At 37.0% G+C, this 17,294-nt stretch overlaps 2 protein-coding genes and 1 pseudogene across 2 annotated transcripts; 2 read left to right on the forward strand and 1 right to left on the reverse strand.

The window, feature by feature from the left end:
- Nucleotides 1–2,730: 2,730 nt before the first annotated feature.
- On the forward strand, nt 2,731–3,660 carry LOC131395857 (olfactory receptor 9G1-like; annotated as a pseudogene).
- Nucleotides 3,661–13,930: 10,270 nt separating this feature from the next.
- Nucleotides 13,931–14,910, forward strand: LOC131395858 (olfactory receptor 9G19-like). The gene has a single exon (XM_058527665.1). The coding sequence runs from the start codon at nt 13,932–13,934 to the stop codon at nt 14,865–14,867; it is 936 nt and encodes a 311-aa protein (XP_058383648.1). The 5' UTR covers nt 13,931; the 3' UTR covers nt 14,868–14,910.
- Nucleotides 14,911–16,357: 1,447 nt separating this feature from the next.
- On the reverse strand, nt 16,358–17,294 carry LOC131395859 (olfactory receptor 9G4-like). Its single transcript, XM_058527666.1, is given in 2 exon segments — nt 16,358–17,147; nt 17,149–17,294. Coding segments are annotated over 2 exon segments (936 nt in total).

Consider the following 17,294-nt stretch of genomic DNA (forward strand, 5'->3'; position numbering starts at 1 on the left):
GTCATTGGAGTGTTTGAAGAGGAGTAACGTGATCTAACTGGTATATTAACAGGCTCACTCTAGCTGCCTTGTTGAGAGACTCGAGTGGGGTGAGCAGGGAAGCAGGCAGGAAACAGGGAGACCATTAGGAAGCTCTGCAGTTAACGCAAACGTGAGATAATGGTGGGTAATTCTGGGGTAGAGCCAAGGGGGCTGGGAAAAGTTGGTCAGATTCTGGATCTATTTTGAAGGTAAAATCAAGACGCTTCTGGTTAATCAGCTACAATGTAAAAGACAAAGAGGAGTCAAAAATATTCAGTGATTTTCCCTAAACTGAAAGAATGCAATTTACTGCAGTGGAGAAATCAGAGAGAAAAGCAGGCTTAAGAGGGACTGATACGAACTCAGTTTCTCTTGAAATGCCCAGTGGACACCCTGTTAGAGATGTTAAGTAGGTATTTATATCCATGAGTCTGGAGCTCAGGGAAGATAAATGGTCAGGAGACTAAAAAAATAATAAGATTTACACATGGAAATCACTTAAAGTCTAAAGTTGTTAGACTGGATGACTCGACAGCGAGTGACTGTGGATGGAAAAGGGAAGGGATTCAAGGGTTGATTCTCGGCACTCCAAAATTCAAAGCTGGGGGCACTAATGCTACTGAGAACACACAGCCATGGAAGTAGAAGGAAACCCAGGCAAGTTTGATGACCTGGAAGCCGAGAGAAGAGAGTGTTTCCAGCAAGCAGGACTGATAAACTATGTCAAATGCTGCAGATAAATCAAATCAGAGGAGGACTGAAAGGTGGTCATTGGACTAAGTTATGTGTGGTCACTGAACCTAGACGAGGGAACCTTTAGCGGAGTAATAGTAGCAAAAGCCTAGATGCAACAATCATCTGTTGTTCTATATTTTACTCAGACATAAGTCAATTTATTAACTTTGGTTTTCATTAGCACTAATATTGACAGTCTAATAGGATCTGAGTGTTTTTCTGGATTCCAAGAGGCTGGACATACATAATCATGTTGACTGGGATTTTTGTTTTTTTAGCTACAAAACCACTTCGGTTGATGGGAAGTTAGTGTGAATAGAATTGTCCACGAAGTGTAATACAGATGTACAGTTGCTGGATATATTCCAGTCTACCCATATCAGGAGAACATTTATAGTTGTATGTGCAGAGAATCCTGAAGAGGGTGAGCAGATTTCTTTGTCATTTGTTGGAATACCAAGTCTCATCATCATATTCTAAGACATATATTTTCTTCCTAATTGTTATTATTAAAGAAAAAATCCTTAATAATAAAAAATTCTAAAAGAAATAAAAACGTAGGGCCAGCCTGGTGGCTTAGCGGTTAAGTGTGCGTGCTCCACTACTGGCAGCCCAGGTTCGGATCCCTGCGCACACTGACTCACTGCTTCTCAGGCCATGCTGAGGCCGCGTCCCACATACAGCAACTAGAAGGATGTGCAACTATGACATACAACTATCTACTGGGGCTTTGGGGAAGAAAAAAAAGAGGAGGATTGGCAATAGATGTTAGCTCAGAGCCGGTCTTCCTCAGCAAAAAGAGGAGGATTAGCATGGATGTTAGCTCAGGGCTGATCTCCCTCACAAAAAAAAAAAAAAAAAAGAAGAAATAAAAACGTAATATAATGTGTAAATTTCTAGTACTATATTACTTAGGTAGTATACATGAATTACTTAAATTTAAAATTGGCAATTTAGATTATTCTTATATATTTTTATTGTTATAATATATGTAAAATACGGTAAATCCTGTGTACTTTATAGTGCCATCATAGTACATCATTCTTCTGTACACTTCTTTCCAAAACTTTGTATGTATCCTCTTTTTATTCCTTATAATCTCCTGAGTATTTTCTTATGCCTATAGATATTATCATGAAATATGAATTTCTAATGCCTGCAGCGTGTCTCAGTATATGGAAGTACTGAAAAAAAATACTTGATTCTTTAAAAAATATATTAAAAATAGGTGAAGTTCAGTATCTCAGATACAAATAAGTAACACTTTAGCTAAGAAGTCACATATTTAGCAAAAAAGCAAATTGACATTGTAAAGAAGACCATAGTACAAGAAAATAGGAATTATAAGGCCATCCCTCCTTTACTTGAACAATCATTCCTAAGGGAAAAAATAAACAACCAACTTCAGAAATTTGGAATTGAATATTGTTAAAGTCATTGAACAAGGAGACCATTACACTGAGGGGGCTCTTAGACCCTGGTAGCCTATGTAAGCAAACCGATATCTAAGACAGCGTCAATGCACTTGAATCTGAGAAAAAGAAACTTCACACAACCAATCACAAACCGCCAGCTAGGTTTTCCCAAATAAAGTAACCATTTCAGATATAGCGAATCAAATAATTTCCTTGCTTTCCTTTTGTGTCGTCTCTATAAAAATCTGTCCCCTAGCTCCTGTTGGGGGCGAGCTCCTAACCACTTTCAATTTGACACTAGGCCAGATTCAAATCAATGTAAACTCAAGTAAACTGTTAAAAATTTTAATGTGCCTAAGTTTATCTTTAACAATACATAGTCATAAGGTCTAAGTGGTTTGTTGCAAAATGAAAACTGTTTCTAAAATGAGCGCTTACATTGTTGGATCTTAGATTTCTAGGTTTACCAGAGATGTAAGGTTATTTATTTACCATATCGTCTATTTATTCAGCACAGTGAGTCAAGCTGAACTCTCATTTTCTCTTCTGTTAGGTGAGCTTCTCTATAGGCATGCAGAGGGGCAATCACACAGTGACAGAGTTCATCCTGGTGGGCTTCACAACAGACCCCATGATGCAGCTGATCCTGTTTGTGATATTCCTTGGTGTGTATTCTGTGACTGTGGTAGGAAATACCACCCTTATAATGTTGATCTGTAATGACTCTCAGTTGCACACGCCCATGAATTTTTTCAGTGGGAATCTGTCTTTTCTGGATCTGTGGTATTCCTCTGTCTACACCCCGAAGATCCTAGTCACCTGCATCTCTGAAGACAAAAGCATCTCCTTTGCCAGCTGTGTAGCTCAGTTCTTCTTCTCTGGTGGGCTGGTCTACAGTGAGTGTTACCTGTTGGCTGCCATGGCTTATGACCACTATATGACCATCTCAAAGCCACTGCTTTATTCTCAGGCTATGTCTATAAAGGTATGCACATTTTTGGTAGCAGCCTCATACCTTGGTGGCTTTATTAACTGTTCCATCATCACCAAAAGAACTTTTGCCATGGAATTCTGTAGTGATAATATCATTGATAACTTTTTCTGTGATTTGCTTTCCCTGGCGAAACTGGCTTGCAGTGGGAAAGATGGCTACCAGGTTGTGCTGTATTTCCTCCTGGCCACCAACGTCATTTCTCCCACTGTGCTCATACTTGCCTCCTACCTCTTTATTATTGCCACCATCTCGAGGATCCGCTCCACCTAAGGCCGCCTCAAAGCCTTCTCCACATGCTCCTCCCACTTGATCTCTGTGACTTTGTACTATGGCTCCATTCTCTACATCTATTCTCATCTCCGAACTAGCTATTCTTTTGATAAGGACAAAATAGTTTCTACATTTTACACTGTGGTGTTCCCCATGTTGAATCCTATGATCTATAGCTTGAGGAATAAGGATGTAAAAGAGGATCTGAATAAACTCTTCAAATAAATCAAGATTCTCTCCTTCTAAGGAAATGCAAAGACAATATTTGATCAGGCTACTATGTTTCAAGAAAAGCTGTCATTGTGTTCCATCATGATCAAGAAATCTTAAAATGCAAGTTAAAGAATTTGCACTCTTGATACATGACAATTCACAAGATTTAAGACGAGAAAATTAGAGCAATTTAGGATATAAACTTTAAATATAAAATATAAGTATTTGTATTGAATTTCATATTACTCTACATTAAAAACAAAAACTTAAAACCAAAAACTGTTCTCTGCCTTCAGAAAGTGACAGAACAGCCCACTCCTTTAGCATAAGAATATGTTTGGCTGACTGATATATATTGAACAGCATCTATATAGTTATTTCCAAAAAACAGGAACAAATATTCTGAATTAATTTTTAATATTTTCCTATGGTTATTAACTAGTTGTAATCACCACTTTCCATTCTCTTAACAGAATTTCTTAGGCATTTTTACATGTACTTTTTCCCCCCAGAAACATTAGCACAAAGACCCAGAGGCACCCTTGAAATAATTCCGTACAACTAGGCTCAGTGAGCATGATCTCTCCAATCTATATGTCTCTTATAAAAGTGCCTCAATTAAGGAAAAATTGGTCAAGTCATCGTAGATATGATTTTTATGAATCACTGTGTAACTCCCAGGGCTCCTCTTTTATTTTATATGTATGAACCAACAAGAGATTCTATGTCCAAATTGTGACGATAGAAACAGAATTATTAGAGTAAAAATAATAGCTTTAGTGAGGCAAAACACCTTGAGAAATAAAAGTCTATGAGTAAGTATTACTCAAAAGAGAAAAAATTATATAGAAAATATATACAGGTAGTAATAAAGCAAAAGGGAAGATATGATAAGTTGCTTTCATTTTGATTTTTAAAAGTGAGGCAATGTTGATATACTTTATGTTGATAAAACATGACTTGTTTCTATCAGTGTAAGCAGGAACTAAAAAAAAAAGCAACAAAGTGAAAATTAAGCAAGTAGTTCCCCCAAAATGTAGGAGCTCCATGCAGAGCAGGAAAGATTGATCCACAATGACAATGATACACATTAACCTGAAGAGTAAAGCCAAGGTATATAATCAGTACTAGCTGTAACACACAGTAACCCAATAGAGACAGGGCCCAACAGTGTAAGTCCAAGACGCTGGATTTAGACAATGTTCTAAAATGGAAAGCTATTTATGCCAGCTCAGATTCTTATTTTGTAAGAGATTTCCCACTAATAATAAAATTCATATGAAATATATTCTTTTTAAGCAATATTAACAGATCTAATTTGTTTATTACAGTGGCAGAAATTCAGTTATTTAATGTTGCTTGCATGAAACTAGAAAATATATCATTCCAGAGGGGAACATCGGTTACAAAAATTAAAATTGGTGTAATAAACCTATTCTTAAAACATCCTAGTATCATAAATCCTGATATTTAACTACAACAAAGATTCTCAAACTACTGGTTAAGAACTCTTATCTTAAGCCTTTTAGGAGAATCAGCCAAGTCCTATTCTACAAATAATTGTCAATATATACTCAGATACTATAACTTTCACTGGCCTAAGTGGATGGTTACATTATTCTGTGTATGGAAAAGTCATCTTAACTCCAGAATCAAGTCTAAATAACATTACCAAGACCCTCATAAGAAGATAAAGTACAGCTAATAATCAACTTAGGAAGACAGAAACATGAATAAGAGTCTAATAAAAATGTAATTAAACAAGTGGTATTGATATTTTAGAAAATGATTTAGAATAAGTGCAAGTTTGACAGTAACTTTTTTACTCACTGTTGAGAATGTTTCATCTGCAATTTATAGTAGTGAAACATCCAAAAGAATCTTCCATATTAATTTGAAATTACAGTATAAATCCCTAAGGGGATTTTATTACTCAAATCACAAATGATGTTTGAAGTCTTACAAAAAAGCAGTTTCTAAGTGGCAGCTTTTAGATATGTGAGTTTTAAAGAACAATTTTTAAAAGTACAAATGGTTTATGGGAGTCCCTCCATGCAGAAAATCGCTTGAACTTACATGTTTTAATAAAAAGAAAGCACTCTGGTGAGAAGAAGACCGTGTTGCTGAGCCCCTGCTGTATGCTGTGGCCACTTGATATGAGGGCCCATTGAACACGAACTGTCGTGTGTGGGGAGGGAGGCTGACTAACATTCACAGACTATGTCACCTCACCCACCTGACTAGTGAGAGCCGCCCAATATATGCATGTTTGGATATAATTGTGTACATATGTGTGAACATAAAGGGTTTAGGACATCTTCTAAAGAAAGTCTATGACTTTGAAGGTTCAATAAAATATGACAGTCTCTCAGCCTCCTCCACAAACCCAGTGACATCAAAATGCATTGTTTATCCCTCAAAGCCTACAAGTGCTTAGTGCTAATGTGAGCCTGTGCAACTATACAGTTTTTGAGGCTAGACATTTGTGTTTACTCCAAACTGATTCCGTCCATTTTTTTCCCCAAGACAAAAGTGACTATTCCTGCATCCTTTCTCCAACTTGTCTACCTGTAAAACTCGTTCACTCATGACCTCCACCTTGCAGATCCTCAATTCCTTTGCTCTCAGAGAAAGAGACGAGTTAAAGGTGATCAATTGGGATCCTCACCCTTGCATCTTTCAAGTCTTTGATGAAAACACTAATCTCTACACTTCCCCCAGGGATGTGATATTGCATTTTGTTTACTATCTTAGCAGAGGATGTCTAAGGGGAGCAATTTCAGGGACTTCTACTTGAGCCTTCCAACAGTAATAATGCTCATTCCAAGGGTCAAGGAGGAGGAACTAGAATGAGGATTCTGTTTTATTCTGTATGTCTATGGCCTATGTGATTCCTGGATCTGGGTAAATAACGATCAGCTATATATCTGGTCCCATTGCCTATACCAAGAGATGCACTCAGGCCAAAATTATCTTTCACATTGTTTCCATGAGATCCACTGGTGAGTGTGTACCTCTGGTGTTTTTCCATGTCTGGAGATTAGTGTCACTTCAGAGCCAGTATCTAATAACCCTCAGAAGACTTGAGTACTTCTCCTTTCCCCATGTAGGATTACCCTCATAAATGGCTACAAGCCATCCACAAGAGGGCTTGGAGGAAGATACACAGTGTACACATTGGCCTAGTTTCAGGATTCTTCCTTAAAGGGACCATGCCTCCCCATCAGTCTATGGCTTCAGTGGCTGTAAACTAACTTAGGTCAGAGAATTATGTAAGAGGCTGTATTTCCCTACTAGAACATCTTGAGCTAGTTTTGTCCAAGTAAAAATGTTTTTTGTTTATAAGAAAAATAGCACGCTGGTTGGTTTCCCATCTACTTCATCATTAGGAACCACCTAATCCAAGAGATGTTGCCACAAATGTCTGGACAACAAAATACTTGGTTAGCGTCTAGAGTTTGTGGTGTATATGGGTAATTGTTTGCATCTCATCTCTGACATATGCAGTGCAATCGGCTTTTTGGCTGCCTGTTTGTTTTTACACAGGTTTAAATTTCAGCAGAAGCCAACTCACCACATGCTATTTATAAGCTCTATTTGCTCACGCCTCTGTGCCACAGAAAGCTGATCTCTCAATGTCTTCCCTTCACCCCTCCTTCATTCCATGATGCCATTGGTGATCAGTTAAGTTGGATGTCACTACATACCATAGATTTCCAGGGTCCCATTTCCCACTTCAATGGGTTTATAAATCTAATCTTTAAATATGTGAATAATCCAATACCATTTGAATGTTTATCTTCCGAGACTGCTTCTAGGATGAGTATCAATTATGAACCTGGCAGGTAGCAGATTGCTAGTTAAACTGGTTAATTTGGGAAGGGATTAATAAAGGGATTATTACAAAGGAGTGTGTGTGGTGTGGAGAATTCCCAAGGAAAAGGGTAATAATCCTAGGACCACTAACTTCTGAGAGCTGTTCTTCCTCTATCCCTGAAGGTGCAAGAAGAGAGAGACATGGTGAGCGCTGGAGCGAGAGCTTTGAAGGAGGGTCACCTGGAAGGAGCTGTGGTCTAGGCCCAGGGATGCAGCCAGCTGTAGCATGTCTGCAAGCAAGGAGCCTGGGGAACATTACTCTGACCTCACTCTCTTCCCTGCCAGTGACAACCACTGGCTAAATCCATTAAGTAGATAGAGATCAAAGAAGCCCACGGATGGAGTTAACACAGCTGAGCATCCTGGAGCAAAGGGGAGGTTCAAAATGTGGAGAATGAATTTGGAAGGACAAAAGAAAAGTTTCAACATATAACAAAAATATCAGTATCACTGAACATATGTGCTTTAATGTGTGATGTATGCATGTGAATATATATAGTATATGTAATATATGTGCACACATATGTTCAGTTTAGCTTCTACGTAATTCAAGAGAGAATGAGGATGAAAATTCAGACTTATTACATTTTCACCAGGAAATTGTAGTCACAAAAAATTTTTCTGCATCATAAAATAATACCCAATTTGTCAATATACAGTCTTGTTTAATTGTCTTTTTAGTTATTTCCCAAGCTATGAAATCCTGAGGGGTTGTAGGAATCTACCACCCTGGGGAACCAGAAACTGATAAAAACAATTCTGGAACAGGCAGATTTGAATTCTGTTGAGGTGATGGTGTGGCTGGGAATTTTAGGTAAGTTGCCTAATTCAGATGTTACAGATAGATGGAAAATTTTACTTGTTCCTCACAACCAGTCCAAAGGTCATTTACATCTTAAGATACAATAAGTGCTTAAAAAAGGGCCTTTTGAAGTATCTTCACCATCTTCCTATTGCAGTTTCTGAAACTGCTGAGAGTTCACAAGGAGAAGTAGCATTTCTCATTATTACAGACAAAAAAAATTAACATTACATAAAAGGACAAGGGAGAAAAAGAAACTAAATACACAAACAAACAAGCAATCATCAGGAACCATTTACAAAAGAAACATGATTGTCAATATCTCAAGAGCAACTGAGGCAACCGAATGAAGTAGCAAAGATTACTAAAGATTACTAGTCTGAAGGCTAAAAGATATCAAGAAAAGTTTAAATTTATTTCAGTTTGATATTCTTTAAGAAAGCACAAAGGTATATAATATTTTTGAGGAGAATTCCAGACAAGAGATGCTTATCTCTAGACACAAAAAGTTATATTTTAATAATTTTGATGGAAAATGCATTGTTTAGTTTATACAAAAACACAACTTTTGTCATGGAGAATAATATGTTAGTTTCTTAGCAAACAAAGCTAGATTACCATAGTCATCTTGTTCTGATTACCAGCTACAGAACTCAATTCTTCAACCAGTCTCTACCCAAGGAATTGTGTGCCCTATCTTGTTTTTGTGTTGGCATTAGGATTCCAACTAGATCTGTTTATAGCTCATCTTTTTAATTGTATAACATTAAGCAACACATCTTTACTTTTGTTAACTCTTTGAGTTTTCCCCACATTGTAATGCAGGCAGGACTCCTGGAATAAAGAATAAGAGTAAGAATACAACTGATATTTATATCAACATTTCAAAGATGTGATTACAAGCAACCTGTTTTACGAGACTTGGGCTACTTAAATGAAAGCAGGTTCCTGGGCCCCACACACAGACTGCTAAATCCTTGTGTGTGTTGAATTCCAGAACCACTGGTTACTGGAGTGTGTATGATGTGCCAGGCACTGTGCTTAGTCCTTATTTGAATTTTCTGCTTTACAACAACCCTAAGGAGATAGAAGTTATCCCCGTCTTACACATGAAGAAATTGAGGCTTTACAATGTTGACTAATGATGGAGAATTTGAATCCCTGTTAACTGCCTGAAAGTCAAATGCTTTTTGTATGATGCCCAGGCTCTCTCTGGTTTGAGCAGTCAGCTCTGATTTCTAAGACATGCTTCCTATCCATCATATATCCATCATATACAATGACAGAAAATCTGTTGCTGACATAAAAAACACCTTCTTCAAAGACCCACTCTATTTGGGCAAACAAGTATTGGGTAAAGTTATTTCATAGGCAGATTTGTTTCTTCCTATTCCTGTCTGCAGGAATGGTCGAGGGATTACTGGTGACAGGAAATGCATGTGAGATATCAGACAGTTCTGCTGACGTTTTAAGAGTAAATGACATCATTAGATACCTCCCAGAAAATTGATTCTATTGACTTGGTTCTCTTGCAATCCAAGGCTAACCATTCATTCATTCACTCATTTATTCATTAAATATTTATTGTATGTGTATTATACGCTAGGTACTATTCTAAGCACTGGGCATATAAAAATAATGAAATAGACAAAAAATCCTGCAGTCATGGAGTTTACATTCTAGTGGCCTTCTATCTCTGCTTGACCTCACTCACCCAGTAGACTCATGAAGATCTAGACAGAGTGCTATATAACCACAGGTAATTTTCCCACTCAACGATACTCTCCACTAATTTTCTATCCCTTCATATAATCCCTAGAAGAATCCTATAAAGAGTCACTAAGTAAAATACAAAGCTGTGGAGTAGAGTTTCTTAATAGAGTCATAACATCCTTTAAAAAACATTTTTGAAATGTGTGGTGGATTTTCGACTGTCACAAAGATCAGGGACACTCCTGGCCATTTAGTATGTAGCAGACAAGGATGAAAATCGTTTGCAACCATGAGCAAGTCCCATCCAAAGAAAAACGTCCCACCCTCTACATCCAATGTCTTGATAGACAATGGTGCATTGAAAAAAATCATAATTATGTGAGTTTGAAATTTACTCCACTTTATGAAAAAACGCAAAGTATATTTTACAAGTTTTTGCTATACATCAACTTGCCTAGGAACTAAAAATTGAGCAAAGGTTGTGATTTGTTTTGTTTGGAACTTTATCAAGAATTATTCACCTTGTCAAAAAATCTTATCACGGAGTGTAAGTGTCACTCTGGGTATTTGAGTCACCAATAGATTCGTGATGATTCTACATAGATATGTATTCATTACACTGTGTTCCAGCATTGACATATTGAAAATCACATTATTTTATAATAGATCCTATAATTATTACTATATAATAATTGTATTATCAACTACTTTTCTTTTTTTATCACGTTTACATTAGACTTAGAATATTTTCTTTACCTATGCATACGTATGTTTGTAGGTACATTATATTAACAACAAATTTCATCTTAGGACTATGAAGGAAGCATTAAAAGTGTTTGTTATGAAGTGGAAATTTTTGAATGTGATAAAATTGAGTACTATTACTACAAATGATATCAAATTGGGCTAAGTGTCTTTTTAAGAAGTGTACATGGCTAGTTATAAAAACTGGAAAAAATGCTTTTTCAGGTTTTTAGACCCCAAAAGACCTACAATGACATTCCATTTTATTTCTACTTAGCATAATCAGATGGACTAATTTTTTTGGTCTTCATTCTGAAATTTCACCCTGATTCTCAATTTGCTTTTCTCCCTGAGATTTATGACAAATGTGCCAAAAGCCCCTGCACAGTAGCTGAGAGGAAAACTTTCTCTGTGACTATGGAATAAAACTGTGTAGGAGAGAGAATATTTTACCTTAGAGTTTTCTACTGGGCCTGAAAAGTAAATTTACATAAAACAGATTAATAGGAGTAAAGCATACAAACTGATTTAGCATAAGTATTACGTGACCTGGGAGCCCTCATAAGGAAACAGAGCCTCAAAGATGTGGCAAAACATAAATGTTTTTATAATAGGTTGAAGAAAGAGAAGCAATAGTGGAAAAGTAACTAAAATATATGGAGAGGCTAAAGGAAGATGAGAATTATTTTAAAGAGAAGAGCAAAGTTGAAGGACTCACGCTTCCCAATTGTAAAACATACTACAAAGCTATAGTAATTGAAACAATTATGACATTGGCCTATGGATAGACATAAAGACCAATGGAATAGAATGGAGAGTCCAGAAATAAACCCTTACATTTATGGATTTGGTAGGTAGGGATAATGCCTCCCCGAAATGTCTATGTTCTAATCCCTGGAAACTGTGATTACGTTAGGTTACATGGAAAGTGGATGTTATGGTTGCTATTCAGCTGACTTTAAAATAGATTATCCCGGATTATCTCTTGCACCCAATGTAATCACAAGAATCCTTAAAATTTAAAATAGAGGCAGAAGAGTTCAGAGTCAGAGGGAGACATGATTATGGAAGAATTGTCATAGAGATACAATGGTGCTGACTTTGAGGATGAAAAAGAGGGACCATGAACCAAGGAATGTGGGCAACCTCTGGAAGCAAGGAAATATATTCTTCTTTACAGCACTGAGAAAGGAAAATAGTGGGGCCAACATCATAATTTCAGCCCAGGAGGACCCATGTTGGACTTCTAATCTACAGAACTGTAAGACAATATATTTGTGTTGTTTTAAGCCACTAAGCATGAGGTAATTTGTAACAGGGGCAACAGGAAACTAAAACAATGCTCAACTAGTTTTTGTCAAGGATGCCAAGATAATTGAATGGGGAAAGAATAGCCTTTTCAACAAGTGGTGTTGGGACAACTGGATATTCATATACAAAAGAATAAAGCTGGACCCCTACCTCACACCATATACAAAAATTAACTGAAAATGGATCATAGACCTAACTGTAAAAGTTAAAACTATAAAAATCTTAGAAGTAAACAGAGCAAATCTTTGTGACCTTGTGTTAGGAAATGGTTTCTTAGATGAGACACAAGAGCAAGCAAGAAAAGAAAAAATAGACAAATTGGACTTTATCAGAATTAAAAGCTTTCATACATCAGTAAAGACTATGAAGAAAGGGAAAAGATCACCCAGATGATGGGAGAAAATATTTCAAGTGATATCTAATAAAGGCTTGTATACATAATATATAAGAATCCTTACACTTCAACAATAAGAAGACAAAAAACCTAATTAAAAGGTGATTCAAAAATTTGACTAGATATTTCTCTAATGAAGATAAACAAATAGCCAATAAGTACATGAAAAGACGCTCAACATCATTAGTCATTAGGAAAATGTAAATCAAAACCACAATATTATGCCTCTTCATACCCAATAGGATTGTTACAATCAAGAAGACAGAAAATAACTTGTTTTGGTGAGGATAAGGAAAAATTTGAACCCTTGTACCTTGCTGTTGGAATTGAAAAATGTTACAGCTAATTTGGAAGACAGTTTGGCTGTTCCTCAAGATGTTAAATATAGATTCAATATGTGACTCAGCAATTCTATCTTACATATCTACACATGTCAATGAAAACATATGTCCATACGGAACTTATACAAGAATGTTCATAGCAGCTGCCAAGAAGTAGAAGCAACAATGTGTCCATCAATTGGTGAATAGGTAACCCACTACGGTACAACCATTTAAAAGAATATTACTCACAATAAAAGGAATAAAGTAATGATATATGCTAAAACATAGATGAAAAAGAAAAAAAAAGGAATCATTTTAACAAAGTCTGTGCAGAATTCTTTTGGTCTCAACTTCTGTCCTTGATAATAATGATGTTTCTTATTGCTGCTGGTAAAAGTAAGACAGCTCTCACACGAGAGTTTCATCTCCTGTTTTCAGAAGGAAAGGGGGAGATCAGAGTGTCCCTTTTGTATCTGCAGATATTTCAAATGCCATTAGCTCAAAATAATACTTATGCCAAAGCAGCATATTTTGGAGTGATGTATTCTATCACCTTTCAGATGTCACCACCTTCCAAACCATAAGAACTTTCTCAATTATCATGGGTTTGAATATCTTGTCCATTTCTGGATGAGAAATTAGAAAGGGGGTTCTTCTCTCAGTGTCAAAATTTAATTACCTCTTCTCTCAGTTTGCACCCATCATCCAGTATTATTTTCTTAATATCATCTAAAATTAAGTGAAAGTATTTCCATACTTATTTATTTATTGTATGTTTCTTCCTTCTAAATAAAAGCTACACAGAATAAGTGTCAGCCATATCACCCTCACTGCTGTATCCCAATGCCTAGATAACACCTAGAGCAAAGAAATATATTCTGAAAAAAATGAATAAACCACCAACAGCACTAAGGCTTTATTATTATTAAAATAATTTTACTGAAAGGAATCTATTGAGGCTCAGAAAACTCCTATTACCTGTCCAAGTCAGGCAAGATTCCTACTCAGATCTCACTTACTCTAAAATCTATAGACTGGAACAGAGAAAGCCCTCCTTTGGTATTGGTTGGGGGAATTAACCTCTTCACTCTTCCATTTGTAGGTGAGATCTCTTTAAGCCATGGAGAGGAGCAATCACACAGTGACAGAGTTCGTCCTGTTAGGCTTCACAACACACCCCGTGATGCAGCTGGTCCTGTTTATGGTGTTCCTTTGTGTGTACTCCGTGACTGTGGTAGGAAATACCACCCTCGTAGTGTTGATCTGTAATGACTCCCGGCTGCACACGCCCATGTATTTTTTCATTGGGAATCTGTCTTTTCTGGATCTCTGGTATTCCTCTGTCTACACCCCAAAGATCTTGGTGACCTGCATCTCTGAAGACAAAAGCATCTCTTTTGCTGGCTGTGCATCTCAGTTCTTCTTCTCTGCTGGGCTGGCATACAGTGAGTGCTACCTGTTGGCTGTCATGGCTTATGATCGCTATGTGGCCATTTCCAAACCCCTGCTTTATATTCAGGCCATGTCAAGGAAATTGTGCATCTGTTTAGTTATATATTTCTATACTGCAGGTTTTGTCAATGCAATAATACTCACCAGCAACACATTCACAATGGATTTTTGTGGTGACAATATCGTTGATGACTTTTTCTGTGATGTCCCGCCCCTGGTGAAGTTGGCATGTGATGTGAAAGACAGCTACCAGGCCATGCTGTACTTCCTCCTGGCCTCCAATGTCATTACGCCCGCTGTGCTCATACTGGCCTCCTACCTCTTCATCATCGGCGCCATCTTGAGGATCCGCTCCACCCAGGGCCGCCTCAAAGCCTTCTCCACATGCTGCTCCCACCTGATCTCTGTCACTTTGTACTGTGGCTCCATTCTCTACACCTACTGTCGCCCAAGTTCCAGCTATTCCCTTGAGAGGGACAAAATGGTTTCCACATTTTATACTGTGCTGTTCCCCATGTTGAACCCCATGATCTACAGTTTGAGAAATGAAGATGTGAAAGAAGCTCTGAAAAAATTTTTCAGCTTGACACAATCAGGAGTCTAAATTGACATAAATTTCTTAAATGAGCGCTAAGTGCAAAATGAAGTTCTTCAGGGTGAGCTTGGAGAAGTGAATTAAAAAATAAATAAACAAACATTTTTTCTATTCAAAGAAATCCAGTGAAAAAGACTTATTTCTTTGTGTTTGTTTTTCTTTTGTGATCAAACTAAAATTTATACTATAGAATATGGATTCAATTTAATATTAGTATAGTTTTTGAAAAGCAGCATTAGGGATTAATGCAAAATAGAAGAATATATGTTACTTCGGGAGCAAAGGATTACATTTTATTTCACTATTTACCCTGAGATTGACCCTTGTTTTTTCTCCCTATAGTAGGCATTGTGGGAATGTGAAGAAAATGTTATATGGATACTTGATTTGTGGAATATATCCCAAATCCTTATTGCCCAGTACACACAGAACTTCCGTGGTAATGGAAGAATAAGGAATGTTAAGAATTTTGTGATTAAAAAAGAGAGGGCAGTGATGTGTTAGATAATACACGTAGATGAAAAGAAAGATCACAAAAGTCAGAGCTAATATAAATGGTGAGGTGGCTATGGCTAGTTGTTCTAAAATTTTAATTTAAATGCAGTTTATAAATGTGCTCATTACAACAATAACTATAATCTTTCAATAACAAATTCTAACTTTTTATGCTCAAGCTACTCATTTGTCAAATGTGACTAATAATCCTTAATCTGCAATTTTATTGTAAAGAGTATGGAGAAAAAGTCAACTAAACCTGCCACATACTGAATATTGAGCTGTAAGTTTCTCAAAATTGAAAAATTCTAGTGGGGAAAAAAAACAAGCACTGAATCTAGAATACAGTAGATTTTGTTTGTTGGTTTGTTGTTTCAGTGTGTTCCCCTGGATGTCGTTATTTTCCTCGATAGGGAGTATATAGTGGTATGGAATGAGGGAGAGTATGACAGACTACTCATTCTCTGTGGAAGAGATCACTCTTTTATGGAGTTATACAACCCTAAATACACTTCTTTCCCCACGGATTCAGAAAGGTGTTTTGGGTGTTTTCTTTTTTATTTTCTTGTAATAGAAACAACTCAAAAATTTGCCTAATATTCAATTGATGTAGAAGACACAATGTTTACAGAGATGTATTCTATATGCTCAATTAGAACTTTATGAAAATATTTGGAGGGAACTACTTATTAAAAATAAATGCTTGTAAATTTCCAACAGTTACACCATTCCAAATCTTATTCTCAACAAATAAAGTTTTCTCACTAAGCTTCAAATTCAAACTATGTGCATGAAAACCATCCAACCATCAAATAACTCAATATTAGAAGTTAATATTATTAATCACAATAAAATGATAATAAAGAGTTAAAAATGGTTTGATCAGTGTGTCATTGTTTTACATATAACTCATTGAATATACTTGAACTATTACAGTGTTACAAATTGTCTATAAGCCAATAATTTGGAAAATACGATAAGGGTATTCTGCAAAAAGATAACCTTCACCTCTGTGGCCTTATGCTCTGAACTGCTTTCCGGAAGGCTGCTTTGACGTCTTTGTTTCTCAGGCTGTAGATGAGAGGATTAAGCAATGGGTTGAACAGGGTGTAGAACAGAGAAGCCACTTTGTGTCTCCCCACAGAGTAGGTGGAACTTGGCCTTGAATACATGAAGAGTAAGGATCCATAGAAGAACATGACAGAGATAAGGTGAGACGCACAGGTGGAGAAGGCCTTGTGCCTTCCTGAGGCTGAGCGGATCCTCGAGATAGACAGAAGGATGTTGAAATAAGAAATCAAGATGGCAAGAATGTTGGAGAGGACTGTGAAGCCCACCAGACCCCGGAGGATTTTTTCATAGACCTGGGTGTCTGTACAAGACATTTTTACCAATGGTGTTACGTCACAGAAATAGTGGTCAATGATATTTTTACCACAGAAACTCAGGCGGAAAGTGTTAGCAATATGAGCGATGGAATTCAAGAACCCTCCGATGTAGGAGCCAGCAACGAGTCCAGTACAGAGAGAACTGGACATTGTACTTGAATAAACTAATGGCTTACAGATGGCCACTAGGCGGTCATAGGCCATGGCTGCCAGGAGATAGCACTCAGTGTAGGCGGCAAGGCAAGAAAAGAACAGCTGTGCTCCACATCCAGCCAAGGAAATAGGTTTATTTTCTGAGACACATATGGCCAGAATTTTGGGAATATACACAGAAGGATACCAGAACTCCAGAAAAGACAGATTACTAATGAAAAAGTACATAGGTGTGTGCAGGCGGGAATATACATATTAAGATGACCATGGTCATGTTCCCTGACATGGCAATCAAGTAGAGCATCAGAAATATTCCAAATAGAATCAGCTGCCACCTGGGGTCTGCGGATAAGCCCACCGAGATGAATTCAGTCAGGACAGTGTGATTTCCAACTTCCAT

This window comes from Diceros bicornis, chromosome 31 (genome assembly GCF_020826845.1).
Source record: "Diceros bicornis minor isolate mBicDic1 chromosome 31, mDicBic1.mat.cur, whole genome shotgun sequence".
In the NCBI taxonomy this organism is placed as follows: domain Eukaryota; kingdom Metazoa; phylum Chordata; class Mammalia; order Perissodactyla; family Rhinocerotidae; genus Diceros; species Diceros bicornis.